The sequence below is a fragment of the Mytilus trossulus genome, chromosome 8, assembly GCF_036588685.1.
Source record: "Mytilus trossulus isolate FHL-02 chromosome 8, PNRI_Mtr1.1.1.hap1, whole genome shotgun sequence".
In the NCBI taxonomy this organism is placed as follows: domain Eukaryota; kingdom Metazoa; phylum Mollusca; class Bivalvia; order Mytilida; family Mytilidae; genus Mytilus; species Mytilus trossulus.
Window position 1 is genome coordinate 72,485,022 of NC_086380.1, and position 21,386 is coordinate 72,506,407.

Genomic DNA, 21,386 nt, shown 5'->3' on the forward strand with positions numbered 1-21,386 from the left:
CAAATGCAAATTTCCGATGCAAAGACCTTATGAGTGAATCAATATTAATACCAAAATATGCCATCTTCAATGACCTGACAACAGTGTCGTAACTATATCCCTACAGAATATATGTTGGTTTGCATTTGTATCCAAATAGAAGTTTCTTTATCATGTTTATGTTTGTATCCTTTTATACCAAATTATTACAAAATACCGTAAAACTCTGATATTTTTGGGCTGATATTTTAAATTTGGACGCCATTTTAATCAATTATATAACGTATAGCGGGTTATTTTCGCGGGGTGTAAATTTTCGCTTATTTTCGCGGATAGAACAAAATCGCCAAAATAAATTCCGCCAATTTAAAAGTGCACATGCAAAGGTAATGTTAAAAATGTTGAATCCGCCAAAATAAAAACCGCCAAAATTTTTCGTATACCTTATTCAATGAAAATCGCGAAATTTTACACCCGCGAATATAACCCGCTATACGGTATTCATAAAGTTGAAAAAATCATTATTGGCATATCTTAAATGTATTTCCTTGAATTTGATATCGACTAAACTCTTGTCTGTTTGTCTTTTTCTTTTTTAGCTATCGTGTTGTCAATAGATACAGGAAGATGTGGTTTGAATGCCAATGAGACAACTCTCCATCCAAATAACAATTTAAAAAAAAGTAAACCATTATAGGTCAATGTACGGCCTTCAACACGGAGCCTTGGCTCACTCCGAACAACAAGCTATAAAGGGCCCCTAAATTACTAGTGTAAAACCATTCAAACGGGAAAACCAACGGTCTTATCTATATAAAAAAAACGAGAAACGAGAAACACGAGTAACTTTATTCAGCATTTCTATCTTTTGTTGTAAAGTTCAAAATATCCGATTAAATTAGTAGACTTGGCAAACTTATCAAGACTTATGTAAATATACTGCCGAAATTTACCCACAGTAATTAATTTTAGATAAGCAAATAATAAACAGCAATAACTGTCCTTTCCTATATTACGCTATTTAGGTTCCACACTGAAAACTCTTTACAAAAAGTGACGACAAAAAAGCAAAGCTCTTGGGATTATATTGGTTATCTCTGGTTGATACAGGTGCCATATTGAAAAGCCATATGGTACTCTCTATTTACAATGTTGGGCCGGGCCAAAGTTTAGCCATCACGTTGGTCCAATATAGAGCCACTTTGTATTTGTACATTGGGCCAACGTTTCTAAACAACGTTGGGTCAATGAAAGTAAATACGTTGGGCCAATGTTGTGTCAAAGTACAAATGTTGTCTGGGTTGCGTCCATCTGTACATCGTTTACATTCTCATTATCTCCTTTAATCTAACCACTGAATGAACCAATTTCAGCTAACCTTTTACAGGAAAAAATATATGCAATTTTCTTTGTATATACATTTAATGTCGTTTCGATAGGACCAAAAACAGGATTGCTCATCATGATGGCTTTAAATATCTGTCGGAAGTGGACAGATTCATATATAATCCTTAGAAAGTTGGTCAATCACCTGACTTTGGTCGTTAACATAGCTTTCAGAAGCTAGGAGTAAACCTAGATCGTTACTTTCTGTTTATTGTAATTTGGTAAATGGTTTTTTTTTCCTTTACTTAGCTAAGCCAGAAGTTATTCTTGTTGCTGTATGCCATATATAGTGATTTTTTATTTATTTTCTTGTACAAATATGTTCGTTGGTTTCTCTTTTGAATTGTTTCACGGTTTGTTGTCGCCGGCCTTCTAAAGCTTGATTTAAATTATGGCGTTTGCTCATTATTTACGACAGCATGATGACTTGTAGATGCTTACGTCCTTTCCCGTTGGTCTATGATTTTAGAACAAGTGTATCATTTGCAATCATAAGATTTACATCTGATAAACATCATCACTTAGTGTCAGCTGATGCAGTTTTATTTTTATTTCAAACAGACAAAGTAACAGTCCATAAAAAGTCCCTTTTGCATTTTTGCTTTCAAACATGTGGATTCCCTTTTAAAAATTTTGGATACGTTCATACACATTTGTGTCCGTCCTTCTGTTCATAACCAGTTCCTGTTGATATATTTATTATAATTCCTTAACTTTGACATTAATGCTTCTTTTACTATTACGTCGAATCAATTTCATATTGATTTTTACACACTTAGTGATGGTTTTGCGGCAAAATTAGTGTTTTTTTCGACGATTAACAATTAAAAAACAAACACCTTTTTTTTAATATATGAGCTGCGCCAGATAGAAATCGACCTTACGCAAGTGCACATATACATGTAGAAAACCTTCTGCAACTTATGTTTACAGTTTGTTCCTTATATTGTGCTGTAACACCACTAACCCAGGTTAGAAGAGGGTTGAGCTCACAGGGTGTATGTGCCAGTCCCAAGTCGGGGTCCTGTGGTTCAGTGGTTGTCTTTGGTTTTGCAGTCATATTTGTTTTCGTAAATTGTATTGTTATAGATTAGGGTCAAGTAACAGTAAATGGGCTATGTCACAGATTTCGGTAAAATTTGGAATACAACTCTGGCTCGATGAACTTCAACTGAAATTCGAAAAAATATTGCATTTATGTCAATTATTATTTGAAATATTTCTGATTGAATTCTTACAATATGGGTGAACATTTGTATAGAAAGCACATAAAATCGGAGAAAACCCTTCTAAAATTTGTCTCAAAATCGCCAAATCTCTAATTCTACTCCATAGATTTTTCTTAAAAAACTATATGTTGTTGATACATAAATTTCCGTTATAATGGTGCAAAATAAAGATAGGGTCACCGACTTCGTTTTTACGGTAATCATCATTCAAAGTTGCGTTCTTTGTAAAAAAATCCAACAAAACGTCGAAATAATCGTAACGTTATCGCGTTGCAGGCCGTAAAACGTTGAATTCAGACAAAAAACGAAGTCGGTGACCCTATGATTATTTTATATCATTAAAACAGAAATTTATGTGTCAACAATATATAGTTTTTTAAGAAAAATCTATGGAGTAGAATTAGAGATTTGGCGATTTTAAGACAAATTTTAGAAGTTTTTTTGCCGATTTTATGTGCTTTCTATACAAATATTCACCCATATTAAAAGAAATCAATCTGCAATTTTTCAGATAATAAAAGAGATAAATGCATTATTTTTTCGATTTTCAGTTGTAGTTCAACGAGTCAAGGTTGTATGCAAATTTTTAGCAAAATTTGCGACATAGCCCATTTACTGTTCCTTGACCTTAAGTCGTTAGTGTTTTCGTTTGAATTGTCGCACATTTTTAATGTCGGGGCATTTTATAGTTTACTATACTGTATGAATTTTTCCTTCATGTTGTAGGCCTTACGGTGACCTACAACAATTATTGCTTATATCCATGATATTTGAACTCTGGTGGATAGTTGTTTTATTGGCAGTCATACCACGTCTCCTTATTTTTATACTTTCCTGCTTTTTAATGTAAAAAATACAAGTTTTACATGACATAACCTTGTATGAATTCGCTGAAATGTTTGTTGCATTTTTATTATGATTTATTCCTAATTTCCTAGGGGTTGGTGTTTTATTTGAAGTGATTTTCTGCTTTTAATTGTCTTTTTTTAAATTTACATCTGTAAGACATACAATGTTTTTGTGTAATATATATTGTATAATCGTTTTAAAAGAATCTTTTTAACAATCACTGTCAAATGTTTGCTCCTGTTAAACATGTGGTTGAACGTTCTGAATTAGTAACGTGTCTCATCTTTTAATAATTTTTACAATAGATATTAGAACAGCGGTATACATGGTATACTACTGTTACCTTTATTAGACAATAGGATTAATGGAAATACTTTATTGTTCTATTTTTCAATATTCAATAATCGATAAGCATAACTCCTGACTATAGACTTGTAAAAAGGATGACTTCTGTTTGCTTCAAGTTCTGTGGCAATTATTTCATGCATATTCAGGACGACCATTTTATAAATATACTAACTTAAAGGTATTTCAGTTCAAAAATTATTAGAATAATCGACTATAAATTAAATCGATATCATCTTCAAGCTCTTTTCTTTCTTCTGTTCCTTGAATTTCGGTTTCATCACAAAGACCTAGACATGTTATTCCCTCAAACAACATGATTGCCATGTGCCATTTTGCAGCGTTATGGTCAGGTCTAAAGGCCCATGACGTCATAAAGCATTGCCATGCCGAATCCAAGTCTCCGCTTTCCTTCAACAGACAGCCAAGCAGATTATGTGCCGTATCAACATGAGTAAGATTTACATTCTGTTCTATTTCCATTAGCAAAGAAAGTTTTGATATAACCATTGCATTATAATTACCAAGTTTCTGATTAACCCTGAATAACATGTAAAACAGGAATATATCAGAGTCTACGGCTGCGCAATCAAACCAGTCGTCAACGTTTGGTTTTCTGGGTGTCTGAAAATTGTAAAAAAAAAAAATGGAAACAATACACACATATTTGCATTTAAATTAAATGTGTCCATCCATTTCAATTTATCAATTCTTAATTACATTAAAAATAACGTCTACTTTCAAATTGTGGTTTCTATGATGAATGTACAACATTTAAGTTAGTGATACATGTACACTTAATGTGTCCCTCTGTTTATTCTTTGTGTCAAATAGGTATCAACTCATTCAAGCAAATGAGCCAAGGGTGACATGAAGTTGTTTACATCCTAGTTATTTGGTACTTTATGGATAGTTGCAACATAAGAAATCATACCACATCTCCTTATTTGCATATAGTCAACCATATAGGTTTTTTTTATAAGCTAATTTGTCAGGTCTTTTATTTTACGCCAGTACTTAATCACAAGTTAAAAACATGTCAAAATAATGAGTGCCGCCTTCGAAGACAGATAGAGGAATATACCTGAATACATAATTTTTCTTGTCACTAGGACAACATAGTGATGAGCATCTTTCAATGCATAATCTTAAAATTAATATCCATACATACTGGCTATAGTATAAGGAATATTTTTAATGATTATTATTAGAACAATTGAGAATTGTACAGTCTTGACTTGGTACAGGTGATTTCGAAGAAAATGATTTTTTGAATCGAGGTTTTCCGTGCGCATAACCTTACTTTTTATGACAGATCTTTCGTTCAATTGTAAATGTCTATGCATCTTGAAGTTCATTTCACAAATTAGACAAAACATGACCTCGTATTTGTAAATCTGCACATCAAGCGAAAGCCCCCAAGGAAGAATGATAATAAATAAGGGCCTACTACACTTTTTCGTATAGTGCTCGCTTTGGATTCATTTATTTGATTTTTTGCATTCTACAATGTTCAAGTAAGTATGGAAACATTCATACTTAAAGTTTTTTTTCAATAATATTTTACGGCATTTTTTTATTTTGAACACATCGACAAAGCGTATTTGTGTAGAGGAAGACAATGAGCAGTATGTAATATATCAAATTACTAACCTCACTAAAGACGGATCGAAACATTTCGTAGTGAAGATGTTTTGGTATGATATCCTTTTCCGTTCTTAAAAACCAAACACAAACCCCAATATATTTTCTTAGAATCTCGAGCGTAGACAGTTTTTCCTCTCTGATATTGTTTCGAAGAGCTTCACAGACATAATCAGACTCCTTGCTGCATCCACAATGTGATTTACAAATTTTAGGGTCGAACTTTTCATCAATTTTATCTAAAATTTCTTTGGAATCTTCGGTTCTATCGATCATGAATAAAACGGTTGCAAGTTTCAATTGGCCGGACATCGAATCAGATTCCATACCTTTTGTAAGGGATTTAATCGATTCATTCCAAAGATGTTCTTTTTCTGTATTAGTGTTTGTGTGAAGATACTTCACACTTATCTGAGATCCAAGGCTTGTTTGTAAAAACGGAAGGATGTATGCAGAGGCCATTCGTCGATCTAAACTGTTATGCTCAAGCACTAATCTTGGATCGGAGTCCATACACATTCGATGAATGATTGCATTGTGTATAGTGATACATTTGTCTAGCTCTTCATCTGCCGCAAATATAATTAATTCCTTTGCACATTTGATTATATAATCAAGTGTCCACATATGCAATTTGTAGATAAATCTATCCAATTCACTTTGAGAGTTTTCTAATTCGGCCTGATTTGCAGGTGGATTGCCGAAATCTTTGGAAAATCCTCTTGATGGTAAGGCGTTTTGTAAGAATATCCCGACAAAATCACACTTGATCTCGGTAAGATATATTGGTGAAGTTTCTAGGAGTGATCCCAAAATATCAACAATTGTTAAACGTGTATCAGTATTTCCTTTCCAAAGGTTTTCCTCTGGAATAAAGTAACTTGGAATGAAGCCATTTTTAAACCACTTAAGAAGCGTTTGTAAGCACATACTGATACACCGAACCAGATTGTCTGACGTCCATATGTTAGCAGGAGAGGTTTCCATTGTATAGAACATACACGTTTTGCAATGGTACGACGTCAGCGATTTTGGGGGTACTCTGGCACTTATAAAATCCTTTTTAATCATCTTTAATGAAATGAAAGTTTTAAATTGAATTGGGTTCATACTGAACATTATCTGTCGTTCCTGGAATGAAAATGAAAGTTTCCATTGTAAACGCTTTTCTGGGCTCACGTAATGACCAGCAGGAACTAAAAAGCATCCATAAGAAGTGAATCTTCCAATCATCTCAGCATTGGGAAAGCCAGATGGGCGTTGTCTGGACAACCAACTACTAGCCTGGCTTGGCCATGTCCTACATCTGTATGAAGGCACAAAGTCTAGATCTGGTACTCCAGGCAATTTTTTACTTTTCAAGGTAGTTCCAGCAGGTCCATGTATCTCGTCGTTTGTCATGCTTTCTATCAGAAATTTATTCCCTAAAACCCGATTTCCCGTTATATCGATTTCTTCATCTTCATCTTCCATCTCTTCAAGATTCATTGGTTCATTATTGACGACATTTTGTAGCTTTGTGTATCCAGGCGGTGTATTTTCATCAGTTATCATTATCATGTATTCTGTCAAATCCTTCTCGGGAATTTCCTCGACAACCTGAGGACGATCAACGCATATCAGACAATCTTGATCAGAGTTTAGACCAGGAGTTGTTGTTCCTTCAACTGCACTACCAAATTTATAGGTATATATCTCTAAAATGGAACTCCCGGTTATATTTTGGGTTGCAGAGATCAGAAGTTCTTGCATAATATATCCATGTTGTTGTGTTCGACGGACGTATTCTGACGCACCAATAGTTTCGAGAATATTGTCTAAAGTAATCGAGTAAATTTTTATATCATCGATCATTCCTTCCATTTTCACAGATTTTAATACCTTTAACCTGAATGACAAAATAAAAATGACATCTGTAAATGTTTGGAAATCGATGATGCAGTTTTGAATGGAAATATTTGGCTGATGAGTATACAATATCTAGTCGTAAATAAGGTTTGAGTTGTAGAAATTGATATATTAAGACTTCTTGTTAGACTGTAGTCATAAAATACCAAGCACAGAAAGCTATACCAATAACTGACAATGCTCATCTCAGCGTTAATGTATCTATAGAACTGTTCTTTGCATTGTATCTGTACAATTAAGATGCAGAGGTGGTTTTCATCTTTCACCAATTTGCAAATATATTTATCTGATTTCATCGGAAGGTGAACATCATTGCTAACCAATTGTTTTACTGAGCATATAATATTGATGTGAACAAAATGGTGACTGTTCCAAATTGTGTAATTAAGGCTTAGTCAATTCTTACGTCTTTATCAAAAGCCTTTATAGTGAAAGTTCAAAAAATAAGTTTAATAATGGTTTTATACAAGGATTTATTTTGCAGATTTTCAGGGGGGGGGGGGGGGAAACCAAAACGTACCTTCGGGTTTCAGTTGACTCAAATCGTTTAATATCTAGGATAAACTTCTATGCATGGGTAGTGCTAGTTTTTGTGTCCTTTTTGAATTATTGCAATTCATTTCGGTTTTTTAATGTTGTTTCTGCTGCTGAAAAAAATATATTAAGAGCTGTTTTGAAATATAAAAAACTTCGGTATCATATTATTTCATATCATAACTCAGCACTCAAACGCGTTCTAACAATAAACATTAGTGTAGTGTTTACAGTAGGTAATTACTTTAATTGTGTAAATTGATTAATGCTCTAGGACAAATGATCAGTAAACTGCAACTGGATCGTATGCATACATTTTTATAAACTCAAATATATTATAAGCTTCGAAATATCATATAATATTTAATTTGTATTCTGTTCCCCATGAGTGCTAAAATATCATTGATGAAACAGCCAATTACAAACGCATAATAGATTTGGGGTTTATTTACCTTAACAGAGCATATTTTCAAGCATATAATCGAGTTTTGTAAATCAAAGTCTAGTCAAAAGATTACGTGAATTTAACATTTCATGTCTTGTAAATGAGTATTCATCGAAATACAAAAAAGTTAGGATATTGCCATATATTTAACGGTTAACATCAAGGGTTTTGACAATATAAAAAGAAACTTTTTTTAAATCAATGTTAATTTGAAGGCCATATAAGCATACATTAGTTTTATATATGAGCTCAAAACAAGTCTGCTGGTAGGGAGGCCAATTAAAAGCCATTACAATACCAATTGTCTGTAAGCATATTTATAATTACCTTAATTAAATCAAATTTAACAGCAATACTATATTGTTGATACTTTTTACTTCGAGGTACAAGTATGTTATGCTACAATAAAGTCAGTATCTGTTTTCTTAGGCGTGTATTGATACGGTTGATTTTATCACTATTTTATCTTCGTTGACAACAATAATACGAGACAAGAGGGAGGAGAACTCAAACTAGTTGAACTGCACCACAAAGATTTATACATATATAATGTTCAAACCAGTAGTCTCGGTGGTCATGATGGCCAGATGTGTAATTTTGAACTTTCTATGTGGTTTGTATGCTTGTGTGGCCTCCGAATATAAAATGTTGCCGTTGCTAACGATACAATGCTTTATTCTAGTCTTGCATGTATTGGCTTTAGCCTACAAGTGCAATACATAAAATATATATCATTTACATATTTTGGGGCACTTTTATAACAATGTATATAATCTTGGCTTCTTAGAAAGTGTTTGTTGATATGAGCGTCACTGATGAGTCTTATGTAGACGAAACGCGCGTCTGGCGTACTAAATTATAATCCTGGTACCTGTGATAACTATTTACACCACTGGGTCGATGCCACTGCTGGTGGACGTTTTGTCCCCGATGGTATCACCAGCCCAGTAGTCAACACTTCGGTGTTGACATGAATATCAATAATGTGGTCAATTTTATAAATTTCCTGTTTACAAAACTTTGAATTTTCGAAAACTAAGGATTTTTTTATCCCAGGCATAGATAACCTTAGCCGTATTTGGCACAACTTTTTGGAATTTTGGATCCTCAATGCTCTTCAACTTTGTACTTATTTGGCTTTATAAATATTTTGATATGAGCGTCACTGATGAGTCTTATGTAGACAAAATGCGCGTCTGGCGTACTAAATTATAATCCTGGTACCTGTGATAACTATTTACACTACTGGGTCGATGCCACTGCTGGTGGACGTTTCGTCCCCGATGGTATCACCAGCCCAGTAGTCAAAACTTCGGTGTTGACATGAATATCAATAATGTGGTCAATTTTATAAATTTCCTGTTTACAAAACTTTGAATTTTTCTTAAACTAAGGATTTTCTTATCCCAGGCATAGATTACCTTAGCCGTATTTAGCACAACCTTTTGGAACTTTTGATCATCAATGCTCTTCAACTTTGTACTTATTTGGCTTTATAAATATTTTGATATGAGCGTCACTGATGAGTCTTATGAAGACGAAACGCGCGTCTGGCGTACTAAATTATAATCCTGGTACCTTTGATAACTATTTACACCACTGGGTCGATGCCACTGCTGGGGACGTTTCCTCCCCGAGGGTATCACCAGCCCAGTAGTCAACACTTCGATGTTGACATGAATATCAATAATGTGGTCAATTTTATAAATTTCCTGTTTACAAAACTTTGAATTTTTCGAAAACTAAGGATTTTCTTATCCCAGGCATAGATTACCTTGGCCGTATTTGGCACAACTTTTTGGAATTTTGGATCCTCAATGCTCTTCAACTTTGTACTTATTTGGCTTTATAAATATTTTGATATGAGCGTCACTGATGAGTCTTATGTAGACGAAATGCGCGTCTGGCGTAATAAATTATTATCCTGGTACCTTTGATAACTATTTACACCACTGGGTCGATGCCACTGCTGGTGGACGTTTCGTCCCCGAGGGTATCACCAGCCCAGTAGTCAACACTTCGGTGTTGACATGAATATCAATAATGTGGTCAATTTTATAAATTTCCTGTTTACAAAACTTTGAATTTTTCTTAAACTAAGGATTTTCTTATCCCAGGCATAGATTACCTTAGCCGTATTTAGCACAACCTTTTGGCACTTTGGATCATCAATGCTCTTCAACTTTGTACTTATTTGGCTTTATAAATATTTTGATATGAGCGTCACTGATGAGTCTTATGAAGACGAAACGCGCGTCTGGCGTACTAAATTATAATCCTGGTACCTTTGATAACTATTTACACCACTGGGTCGATGCCACTGCTGGTGGACGTTTCCTCCCCGAGGGTATCACCAGCCCAGTAGTCAACACTTCGATGTTGACATGAATATCAATAATGTGGTCAATTTTATAAATTTCCTGTTTACAAAACTTTGAATTTTTCGAAAACTAAGGATTTTCTTATCCCAGGCATGGATTACCTTAGCCGTATTTGGCACAACTTTTTGGAATTTTGGATCCTCAATGCTCTTCAACTTTGTACTTATTTGGCTTTATAAATATTTTGATATGAGCGTCACTGATGAGTCTTATGTAGACGAAACGCGCGTCTGGCGTACTAAATTATAATCCTGGTACCTTTGATAACTATTTACACCACTGGGTCGATGCCACTGCTGGTGGACGTTTTGTCCCCGATGGTATCACCAGCCCAGTAGTCAACACTTCGGTGTTGACATGAATATCAATAATGTGGTCAATTTTATAAATTTCCTGTTTACAAAACTTTGAACTTTTCGAAAGCTAAGGATTTTCTTATCCCAGGCATAGATTACCTTAGCCGTATTTTGCACAACTTTTTGGAATTTTGGATCCTCAATGCTCTTCAACTTTGTACTTATTTGGCTTTATAAATATTTTGATATGAGCGTCACTGGTGAGTCTTATGTAGACGAAACGCGCGTCTGGCGTACTAAATTATAATCCTGGTACCTTTGATAACTATTTGTTCCTTGTTTCCCGTTTCCCCCCATAATTATCACAATTATATGAATATAAAGACATACCTTCATTGTAAATGTTTATGTATAAAGTTTTCCGCCTTTACAATACATACAACACTGTACAAGGACGTTCGTATTAAGTTTCGGTATTTAAACATGTTTACATCATAAAGTTTAAACGTTTTATAACACTCATATAACTCAGTATTATTCATATACTTTTTTTGAAATATTAGACATATTAATGTATTCCGTCCTGTCAAAAGGTAAATTTCTTTTGTATCCTTTTATAAATCATGTAATCCAATATCTATGTAAGTTTCATGTGTTTTTAATTACTACAAACTATTTTACTAATTCACATATAGTTTTGATCAATATTATGTAATATGTCAGACTGAAGATATGCACCTACATGCATGGGTAGATATCAAAATTAACTACCGAATTACGTTACTTGAAAGAAAGAAGACACCTTGTATTTTAATATGAATGAAACAAATTGTGAGGTATTCATGGTGTACAATTTCAGTTTATTTAAGAGTCATACATGACAATAGATATTTTTGGTCTATCAAGTAAATTAATAGTATATGAAAAAACTAACCACAACAATATTATGTTTATAACATCTATTTGACATACCTTAAACATGTAAAAATTGCGTGTACTAGTTGTGAACATTTTTACGGAAGCCAGTTAGTGCATTTTTATTTTTATAATCTGGATAAGATATGTGTATCTATAAGTTAGAACTAAATTACGTATGTCATGGCTTTACAAAGTTAGTAATGTAGGCTAGGTCTTTAGGTGCCAGCATATCGCCAGATCTAATTAAATAAATCACGAAGCACGATATATTTTCTAAAATTGTAAAACTTACGACACTTTTACTTGATAAGACGGAATCTGATTTCTTTCCACATCCACAAAGAGAGATGAAAAATACCAAAGCGGTATTTAAACGCATAAGTTGAAACGAAATGACAATGCAAGGACAAATGGAACGAAAGACCATCAAAGGAAAATATACAACCTTTTTTGTTCAATTTTTTGGGGAGATGGAGGGATTGTTTGAGGTAATTTTTCATAAATTCTAACAGACAAATATCTGCTTGAATTGTCCGGATAGAAAATGATACGTCAGTAGTAAAAGGGAAGTGATGTATACTGAACACAAAATGTAACGATCACCAAGACATAATTTGCACTGTGACACGACATGTTTCCCTCAAATCAAGCTCTTAAAATGTAGAATCATTTTAATCTTTGATTGATGCTGATGACGTTATCTCGTTAGAATAGTACATGACGTCGACACTGTGTTGTCTTTTCTAGTAAGAATGCAGATGTTAAAAATCTAATTTGTTGTCCCAAATATTTTACCTGGCTTGAACATATCTGATTTGAGGCTGATTGTGATAATAAAAGGTGATTCCAATCGAAATGTGATAGCGCCAGTTTATTCCCATGTTTAATTTGTTTCCCCGCCTCGTGCTTTCTTGATAAATGTGTCTTTCCAACAACCGAATGTGTTTCCGTTCTCTCTGGCTACTGGCGTGGTGGTAGCAGTCAAAAGTTAACCCACAGCTAAAATAGTACAGCTCTTGGTCATTCTCCATAAAAATATGAAAGAGAAACTTATCATCTTACGAAAATGCATCATAATGCTGGTTAAAGACCCCGTTTTAGATATAATCAATGTAAACATGTCGATTCTCTTTTCAATAAACCTATCCTAAAAGGTTATTAATTAAGATTAAGGCGACAGTAGCTTATCAATGTCCAAATCTCGTAAATCGATTAAGAAGAAACAAATCAAGGCAAGAAACTGCAAGGGGACTGCATGTACTCTAAAAGGATCGAGACTGGGTGCGTTAACAGAGTAAGCGTCTCCAACACGCATGCGTCACCCACCATGCGAGGTGAATCCACACTATGGCAAACTGTCACAATGGGGAAAATTACAGAATAGACGACTTTATTGGTATCTAAAGATCTAACACCGTGAAAACATGTCGTTAGTGAGTGGAAACACCGATAATTTGTATCAATCAACCAATTTTTGATGGTTTTCGTAAAACTTATGTAGTGTCGATTTCAGTCGTTCTTCCTCGTAGCTCTTTTGGATCAGTTTTTTGTGAACGTAGCACACTAGCTCTGGTTGATGAATTCCGTATGGTGTGAACATTCACCGGTGTAACGTATAAACTGAGATATATAAATGTCATAGGATTGAGAAGAGAGTGTGCTACTACTGAGAAATGGTAAGATGGTAATTGGAAAGTTGAAAATCTCATGTTTGTCATAGGTTCTAGCCTGAAGTCATCCGTATGTGTCATCATCGAGAAAAAAGATAAAGATATAAAGCTGATCTTCTACTTTCGGTATTATCCTTAATCTCAAGTTCATTGGGATATATGAAATGTAAGAACTCATTAACATGAGGGCTATTGAGTGACATCATCAGTATATCTCAAAGTCAAATTAAAGAACTTTGAAAGATGGTTTTTTTTTCAGTTCGTCTTTGAAAAGGTTCTCTGTGAACTCTGCTTCATATGAGTACAAAAACATGTCGGTCAGTAGTGATGCACTATTAAGACCCATTGGAATGCCGAATTTCAGCTGAAATATAAATCCACCATACTGAACATTTATGTTGTGATAGAAAAGTGTACAATTCGATCATCGTCGATGTATTTGTAGTGGGAATCTGTGTGGATATTCACAAAGTAAGATTTTTCATGACCTAAAACAAAGAATTTGTATCTACGTTTCCCATTTTTGTATAAAAAAAGCTCTATTATATGAGACGTTCTTTCAATTGAACATGTGTAATAGTAGTGTAAAGCGAAGAAGATGGTTTTGATATATAACTGCAAAAGTGTAAATATTGTGATTGCATATTTTTGATTAGATCTTTTAAAAGAATGTATAATTCCACATCTTATTGACAACGCTGGTTAAATAAATCTGATAACAATATTGCTGAATGCCATATTTTTCTGTAGAAAGAGTTGTGATAGAACTTTAGAAAGATGTTTAGTCGAGCATCTTGACCACCCGGCTATATATCGTTCTTTATAAGGATGTTGGTGATGTTAAGGTATCCAGTATATAAATCGTCCTCTTTGAAGTTAATACCAAAAGGGAATGGCGGATTTGTGACATTCTTAAATGTTCTCTTTCGTGAATGATGTCGGTGTATTATATGTATCATAAGATTCCCAGTTTTGCTGTGAATATCAAGCTCTTTAGTGAGAATATTCCAAATACTATTTTAGCATATAACAACATTTTTGTTTGAGGAATACTAAAACATGATTAAATATGCATCACTATACAGTTATGAACACTTACGATCCTACATCCTGTAGATACTTTGGCAATGCACAAGGTCGTGGGTTTCGCACTCTCTTATTTGTTTACAGACATTTGTATTTGGTGGTCTTGATTGATTTGTGAAACATGGAAGACACAAGTGATCCAAAAAGACGATACTCACAAAACAACAAACTATTAAATTATCCATGATGTTTTTCATTAGATGTTATTGGCTTTGAACTAGCTGTCAGTAACTGCGAGTATTGTCGAATCTTTATTGTCTTTCTATTGTGTGGATGTATAAGTACCTGTCCACGTCCACTCTGTGTTTTTGTTAGATGTATTTCTATTTTTATCCATCTGCTGAGTTCAGTCTTTTCCAACTGATTTTTATAGTTGTTCTTATGTTTTACTGTTACACCACTGTACCAGGGGAGAGGGGGTGCCTACAAACTAGTTTAACCCCGCCACATTCTGTATGTGTCTGTCCTAAGTCAGAAGCCTGTAATTCAGTGGTTGTTGTTTGTTGCTGTGTAGCATATTTGTTTTTCGTTCATTCTTTTGTACATAAATTAGGACGTTAGTTTTCTCGTTTGAATTGTTTTAAATTTGATATTAAGGGGCCTCTTATAGCTGACTTTGCTGTATGGGCTTTGCTCATTGTTGAAGGCCGTACCGAAAGGTGGCCTATAGTTGATAATTTCTGTGTCATTTGGTCTCTCGTGGAGAGTTGTCGCATTTGCAATCATATCACATCTTCTTATTTTTATAATCTAAAATATATCTCTAGCCATTTAAATGACTCTTTACAAAACTAAGCCACTATATTTATTTTTATCCTCAGGTTACTGCCCGTTAAACTATATATTTTTTAAATAACATAGATTTGACCTACCTGTGTCAAGTGAAGATATATACACGACACCACGTGGTGCTTTTTTTTACCTTCATACTGTATCGTCAGGGCTTAACATGACCTGGGTTGAAACATGTCGCTGGACACAACATAAACATGTCGCTGGACACAACATAAACATGTCGCTGGACACAACATGTTTGACAGACGTCGAAAACGGAACGCATGACGAATACTGTGCAGACTTCAACGAATCATTTAGGAAAGAGTCAGCTCCCATACTGAATGTAGATTCATTCGCATTGTTCGGCCGACCATCTTTCCTACGAACACGATGGTGGGACAGAAAAAGGAGAAAAACATTTTCCTGGATAGGAAAAATAGTCTCTATGCTATTGTATACAGCATACATGGTGTATGCCATATGGTATGATAGTGGTAATGCTTTCTTGTTGCTGTTTGACACTTGTATTGTCAGTTTATGGATAGCCGCACATGCAGAAAGGTCTAGAAAACTTTTCATTCGAGCAGGGAAGAAAATCGTTAAAGCCAACAGGACAGTTAATACGAAAATTCCTTATTTAAGAATGTAAGTATAAATCATAACATGACAGTATTAAAAATAAACGGCTCTCCCGGGCATATCATTCGGAATCTGAACTGACCAGTCCAAAGTTTTCTCTTACTTCTGAATGATGCATGCTTAGAGGAGAGGCAATACATACTAATTTTAAAGGTTTTTGTTTGGCCCTTTCGATTGTTACTACAAATGAGGTTATTTTGATGTGAATAACTTCATACATTCTGCTGCGGTAATTACATTCTTTTATTTCAGAATAATAACAGTAACTGTATTATTGGTACTACTGGTGTTTTTGATACACGAATGGATCCACGACACCAGAAAACTAATACCTTTAGGTGGGTTGATACTTTTGTTGTTTCTAACAATATTGACGTCACGTTCTCCATCTAAGGTATGTTAGTACTCAGTTTTGAATACGTGTAGACTTTGTTTTGATATGACCTCTATATTTCCCTGTTAAATCTATAACTGACAGTATAAGCAATATTTCAACGTAGTAGAATATTTTTAAAACAGATTTAAAACTACAAAAAGTTTTTTTTTTTTACATTTTCATCGGAATGGACGGATTCAATTTTGAGTCAGTAATCTTTTAAAGGAAATTTGTTAACTACAGTTGAGTCTTATATGTTTTATTTTTTCTCTACGTAACCAATTATGGTTTTGATATTCCTAAATGGCGTTTTCATTATGATTCCAAAACTTTGGTCTCGAAGATACCTGAGTGATACAATTTATTATATGAATACATGAAGTGAAATTCATATACACTATATATTGTGCATGAAAAGTTGTCATAACCTCTCGACACAACATGTTGTTTTTTTGGGTTTTTTTTATTGTTTTTTTTTGTTTTTCACTTCTATTTACATTGAACCTCTGAATGGCATTTCAATATAACTTTTCTTTATAGATTAAATGGACGCCAGTTATTTGGGGAATCCTTCTTCAATTTCTGTTTGGACTGATTATTCTACGTTGGCCAATCGGCTATGGAGTTTTTGGATTTATTGCCAGTCAGATTTCTGCGTTCCTGTCTTATACCGATAATGCATCAAAAATTGTGTGTTGGAAAAGAAGGACTTAAAGAACATCCTATAGTGTTCAAGGTAGGTATGTAAGTAAAATTAAAAATAAACAATTATAGTTAACCGTACGGCCTTTAACAATGAGAAAACCCCATTCCGCATAGTCCACTATGAAAGGCCCCAAAATGACAAATGCAAAACAATTTTAATAAGAAAACTATTGGCCTGATTTATGTACAACATAATGAACGAAAAACAAACATAATATATTTATAAAGCAACAAACGACAACCACTGAATTATTTGGTTCTTGCTTTGGACAGGCACTTAAAGAATGTGGTGGGGTTATATTACCAAAAACGTCATGTGTATGTTGTAGTGTGCTTTATTAACTCAGTGGTATTGTACATCTCTGACTCCGTTAAAATTTAAGTACTTTGCATATACCGTAAGGCAGCAACCATTTGATTATTTTTATTTGGGGGGAGGGGGGGTCCACTTTTTTAGAAAAAAAAATAATTTGTTTTATACCCTGAGAAAAAAATGTTTGTTTCACCCTCAGCTGCCACTATATGTCATGCTAAAATTGAAAAAACAAAATTGTTTTCGACCTGTCGACAAAAAATAGATTTGCCCGGAAAAAATCCATAGCCCCCCCCCCTCCGAAAATCAAATGGTTGCTGCCTAAGTAAAGACGGGGTACCCGTCTTTACTTAGGCAGCAACCATTTGATTTTCGGAAGGGGGGGGGCTATCATTGCAATTTAAGTTATAATGATGAAATTGCAAAAACACCAACTAAGTCTGTGCCTTTTATACATGTAGCTGTTAAATCCCGCAAACAGATTTGGCTTAAGAAATTTACTAGAAAGTTGGTATTTGCTGCAATTATGGTTTAAAGCATGCCTAGTCGACCCGGAGTAGAAATGATATGAGTTAGGAGACTTGCCTTCCTGTGCCCTGTAACGTTAAGAAAGTAGCACGTTGGAAAAGTTCAATATTTTGACATGTTTCTATCACGGAAGTGAGTTGAAATCGTACACATCTACTAGGTCAATATAAAAAGCCCATCCTACCGCCAAATCTGCATATTGTATTGAAATAAGGTATATAAAATTTTAAACAGGTACTTTTTTAAATTGTTTACCTTTGCAGGTACCTGCACAGCATTTAGTGGCAGCGACTTTCATGTCCGCTCCCGACCGGCTGCATTAGCAGTAGCTAAATTAGGATGGCCTGAGGACAGTGCTGCTGAAGAATTAGATTTGAGCAATTTACAATGAGATGTTGGGTATTTTATTTCATGATTATGATATAGTAAAAAAAAAGGAACACGTAATAATTAAATATAAAAGTACGTGTGAACACTGGAGGGTTAAGACTGTATTAGAAAGGTGAATCTTATTATCATGCTTGTTCAATATGATTTTGAATGCATCCATGCAATCTTTACCCCAAAAATTTGACGTTTTTTCTTGAAATTTAATAAATATTGACATGCTATCAATCCAATTATTTTAAATTTAACAATTGCCTCATACCTGAGACTACTATGTGTTATAGTAGTCTCAGCTCATTCTCATACAGAGTTAAACCGGAGCTTACTATTAGCAAAGTATTGTTTTTTTTTTTTATTATTTCAATTCTTACCAAAATCGCTGAGGCAATCAAACCCATAAACATCAAACCCATTAACAAAGAATGACGAACACTTTAATGACTAAAAGAAACGATAAAAAGAAAATCTGCATTCAACAAAGCATCACGCCAAAAAATAAATAGCACATAAAACAATATACCAGAAATGAACATCTGTGTTCCAGGAGAGTTTGTAATTCCTTCTCAACAAGAAAAAATAAAGCATGAAATCATGCAAAAACGCTGTAGGGTATAGCCATGCAATGAACAGGTCTATACTGATGCAGATTGATAGATGTACTATATCATAAAAGACGTTGAGGTAAAATACTTAACACATTCAATTAAATATGCACAGCTGACTATACGGTATGGGCTTTGCTCATTGTTGAAGGCCGTACCGTGACCTATAGTTGTTAATGTCTCAGTCATTTTGGTCTCTTATGGACAGTTGTCTCATTGGCAATCATACCATATCTTCTTTTTTTTTTTAATTGTTATACATAATGATAATGAAACTTTATGTACAGTATATGCCCAAGGTGATTTGTAACACCACTCGATACTATTCGTTTCAGACAAGAAACCAACATTTTGGCGGCGGCATCTGTAGGAGCGACATCTACTGTCAAGCTGGTTGCTTACGTTGTTGTAAATCTGATAGCATTTCTTGCTATTTTGTCATTTCTAGACGCCGCTATTTCATTTTATGGTGAAAGAGTTGGTCATCCCGAAATAAATTTTGAGGTACATATATTGTTCTTGTTTTACAAAATAATAATAATTTGTCAAATATTTTGCCATTCATAATCACTGAATATGCGTGAAATACTACCACTGGACGTAAAACAAGCATAAGGGAGCAACCATTTAACTTTAAAAAAAAAAAAAAAAAGGGGGTAATAAAATTAACGGTATCAATTTTCTGGCACCAGATGCGCATTTCGACAATACATGTCTCTTCAGTGATGCTCGTGGCCAAAATATTTGAAATCCAAAGCTTATATAAAAGATGAAGAGCTATAATCCAAAAAGTCCAAAAAGTATAGCCAAATCCGTGAAAGGAATTAGAGCTTTGCATGAGAGAGATACATTCCTTAATTTATAACAATTTCTATCATTTTGTAACAGCAAATTTTAATAACACAAAAAAAAATCCGTATTTTCATGCCAGTACCGAAGTACTGGCTACTGGGCTGGTGATATACCCTCGGGGACTAATAGTCCACCAGCAGAGGCATCGACCCAGTGATAGTAATAAAATTAACGGTATCAATTTTCTTGCACCAGATGCGCATTTCGACAATACATGTCTCTTCAGTGATGCTCGTGGCCAAAATATTTGAAATCCAAAGCTTATATAAAAGATGAAGAGCTATAATTCAAAAAGTCCAAAAAGTATAGCCAAATCCGTGAAAGGAATCAGAGCTTTGCATGAGGGAGATACATTCCTTAATTTATAACAATTTCTATCATTTTGTAACAGCAAATTTTAATAACACAAAAAAAAAATAGTAACTCAATAAGTCAATCATTAAAGTCGTCAATAAAAATAAGATTCGGTGTTAACGTTAAGGAGATTGTAACCCAACAAAACAACAAAATAGAAAGAACTATGACAACATTTTTAATAGTTTGTTTTTCTTATTCGTTATTATTATTCCTATTGATAGACGTTATGTGTGTAATAGAGTTGAGTTGATGTTAGGGGAGTTAATCAAATAATTTTTTTTATATTTATTCCAGTGGTTATGTTCTTACATTTTCATGCCACTAGCTGTTATCACGGGTATACCATGGAATGATTGTAGGACTGTAGCTACTCTGATAGGAAAGAAAATTGTCCTTCATGACTTTCTGGCTTACATGGATCTTGGCAGATTGATTAAAGAGGATAAGCTCGAGGTGTGATAAGTTTCTTAAATTAAACAATGAAATTCATTTCGTCATTTATCACAGGCACTTGTGTCAGAAAAAAATGTTTCCTTTATAGATTAATGTAACACTCTGTTATATTGAGGTATATAGGACATTTCTAAAAACAAGTGTCTGTGTCCATTATCTAGGGAAATTGCATAAAATCAAAAGATAAAAAATACCTTGTAATAAATAAGAAGATGCGGTATGGTGTGCCAACCAGAAATCTCTCCACCCAAGACAAAAGTTGTTGTTTATGTTTATTACTGACGTATGTAGTCTATTTTCTAAATATTGATATAACATTTACACTATTTTATACTTAATGTTTGTTCTTAGCACTGCTATAAAAATTATACCCCGATTTAAAATGATCTGTGGTCTAAGCACTTATATGACGCATGCTGTTCTCGTCCTAAATATGCATGAAATATGTGCAACTTTACGATGTAACAGTCAGCAGTTATCAAATGATAAACTTGACTTAATTGAAAGTATTATGGCACCGCTATGCTACTTTCAGCTTCCTTTCAGCATTGTTTGAGTGAACAGTATTGAATTTCGTCATCAGTTTATATTTTTTTTATCTGTTAATGTAAGACCTTTTTTTTTACATAACCAGGATCGATCAGCAGTAATAGCAACCTACATTCTTTGTGGATTTGGTAGTATAGCATCTATTGGTGTAACATTAGGTGCATTAACTGCTGCTGAG

General features: G+C 34.1%; 2 protein-coding genes across 2 annotated transcripts; one reads left to right on the forward strand and one right to left on the reverse strand.

Annotated features, from left to right (window-relative positions):
* Positions 1-3,804: 3,804 nt before the first annotated feature.
* LOC134681378 (uncharacterized) lies at positions 3,805-11,701 on the reverse strand. The gene is made up of 4 exons (XM_063540980.1): positions 11,387-11,701; positions 7,861-7,987; positions 5,442-7,320; positions 3,805-4,412 (listed from the first exon to the last, which is right to left on the reverse strand). Exons 3-4 carry the CDS (start codon positions 7,293-7,295, stop codon positions 3,990-3,992), a joined length of 2,277 nt encoding a protein of 758 aa, XP_063397050.1. The 5' UTR covers positions 7,296-7,320; positions 7,861-7,987; positions 11,387-11,701; the 3' UTR covers positions 3,805-3,989.
* Positions 11,702-15,682: 3,981 nt separating this feature from the next.
* Positions 15,683-18,399, forward strand: LOC134727962 (sodium/nucleoside cotransporter 2-like). The gene is made up of 4 exons (XM_063592360.1): positions 15,683-16,092; positions 16,339-16,480; positions 17,003-17,105; positions 18,272-18,399. Exons 1-4 carry the CDS (start codon positions 15,683-15,685, stop codon positions 18,397-18,399), a joined length of 783 nt encoding a protein of 260 aa, XP_063448430.1.
* Positions 18,400-21,386: the final 2,987 nt, after the last annotated feature.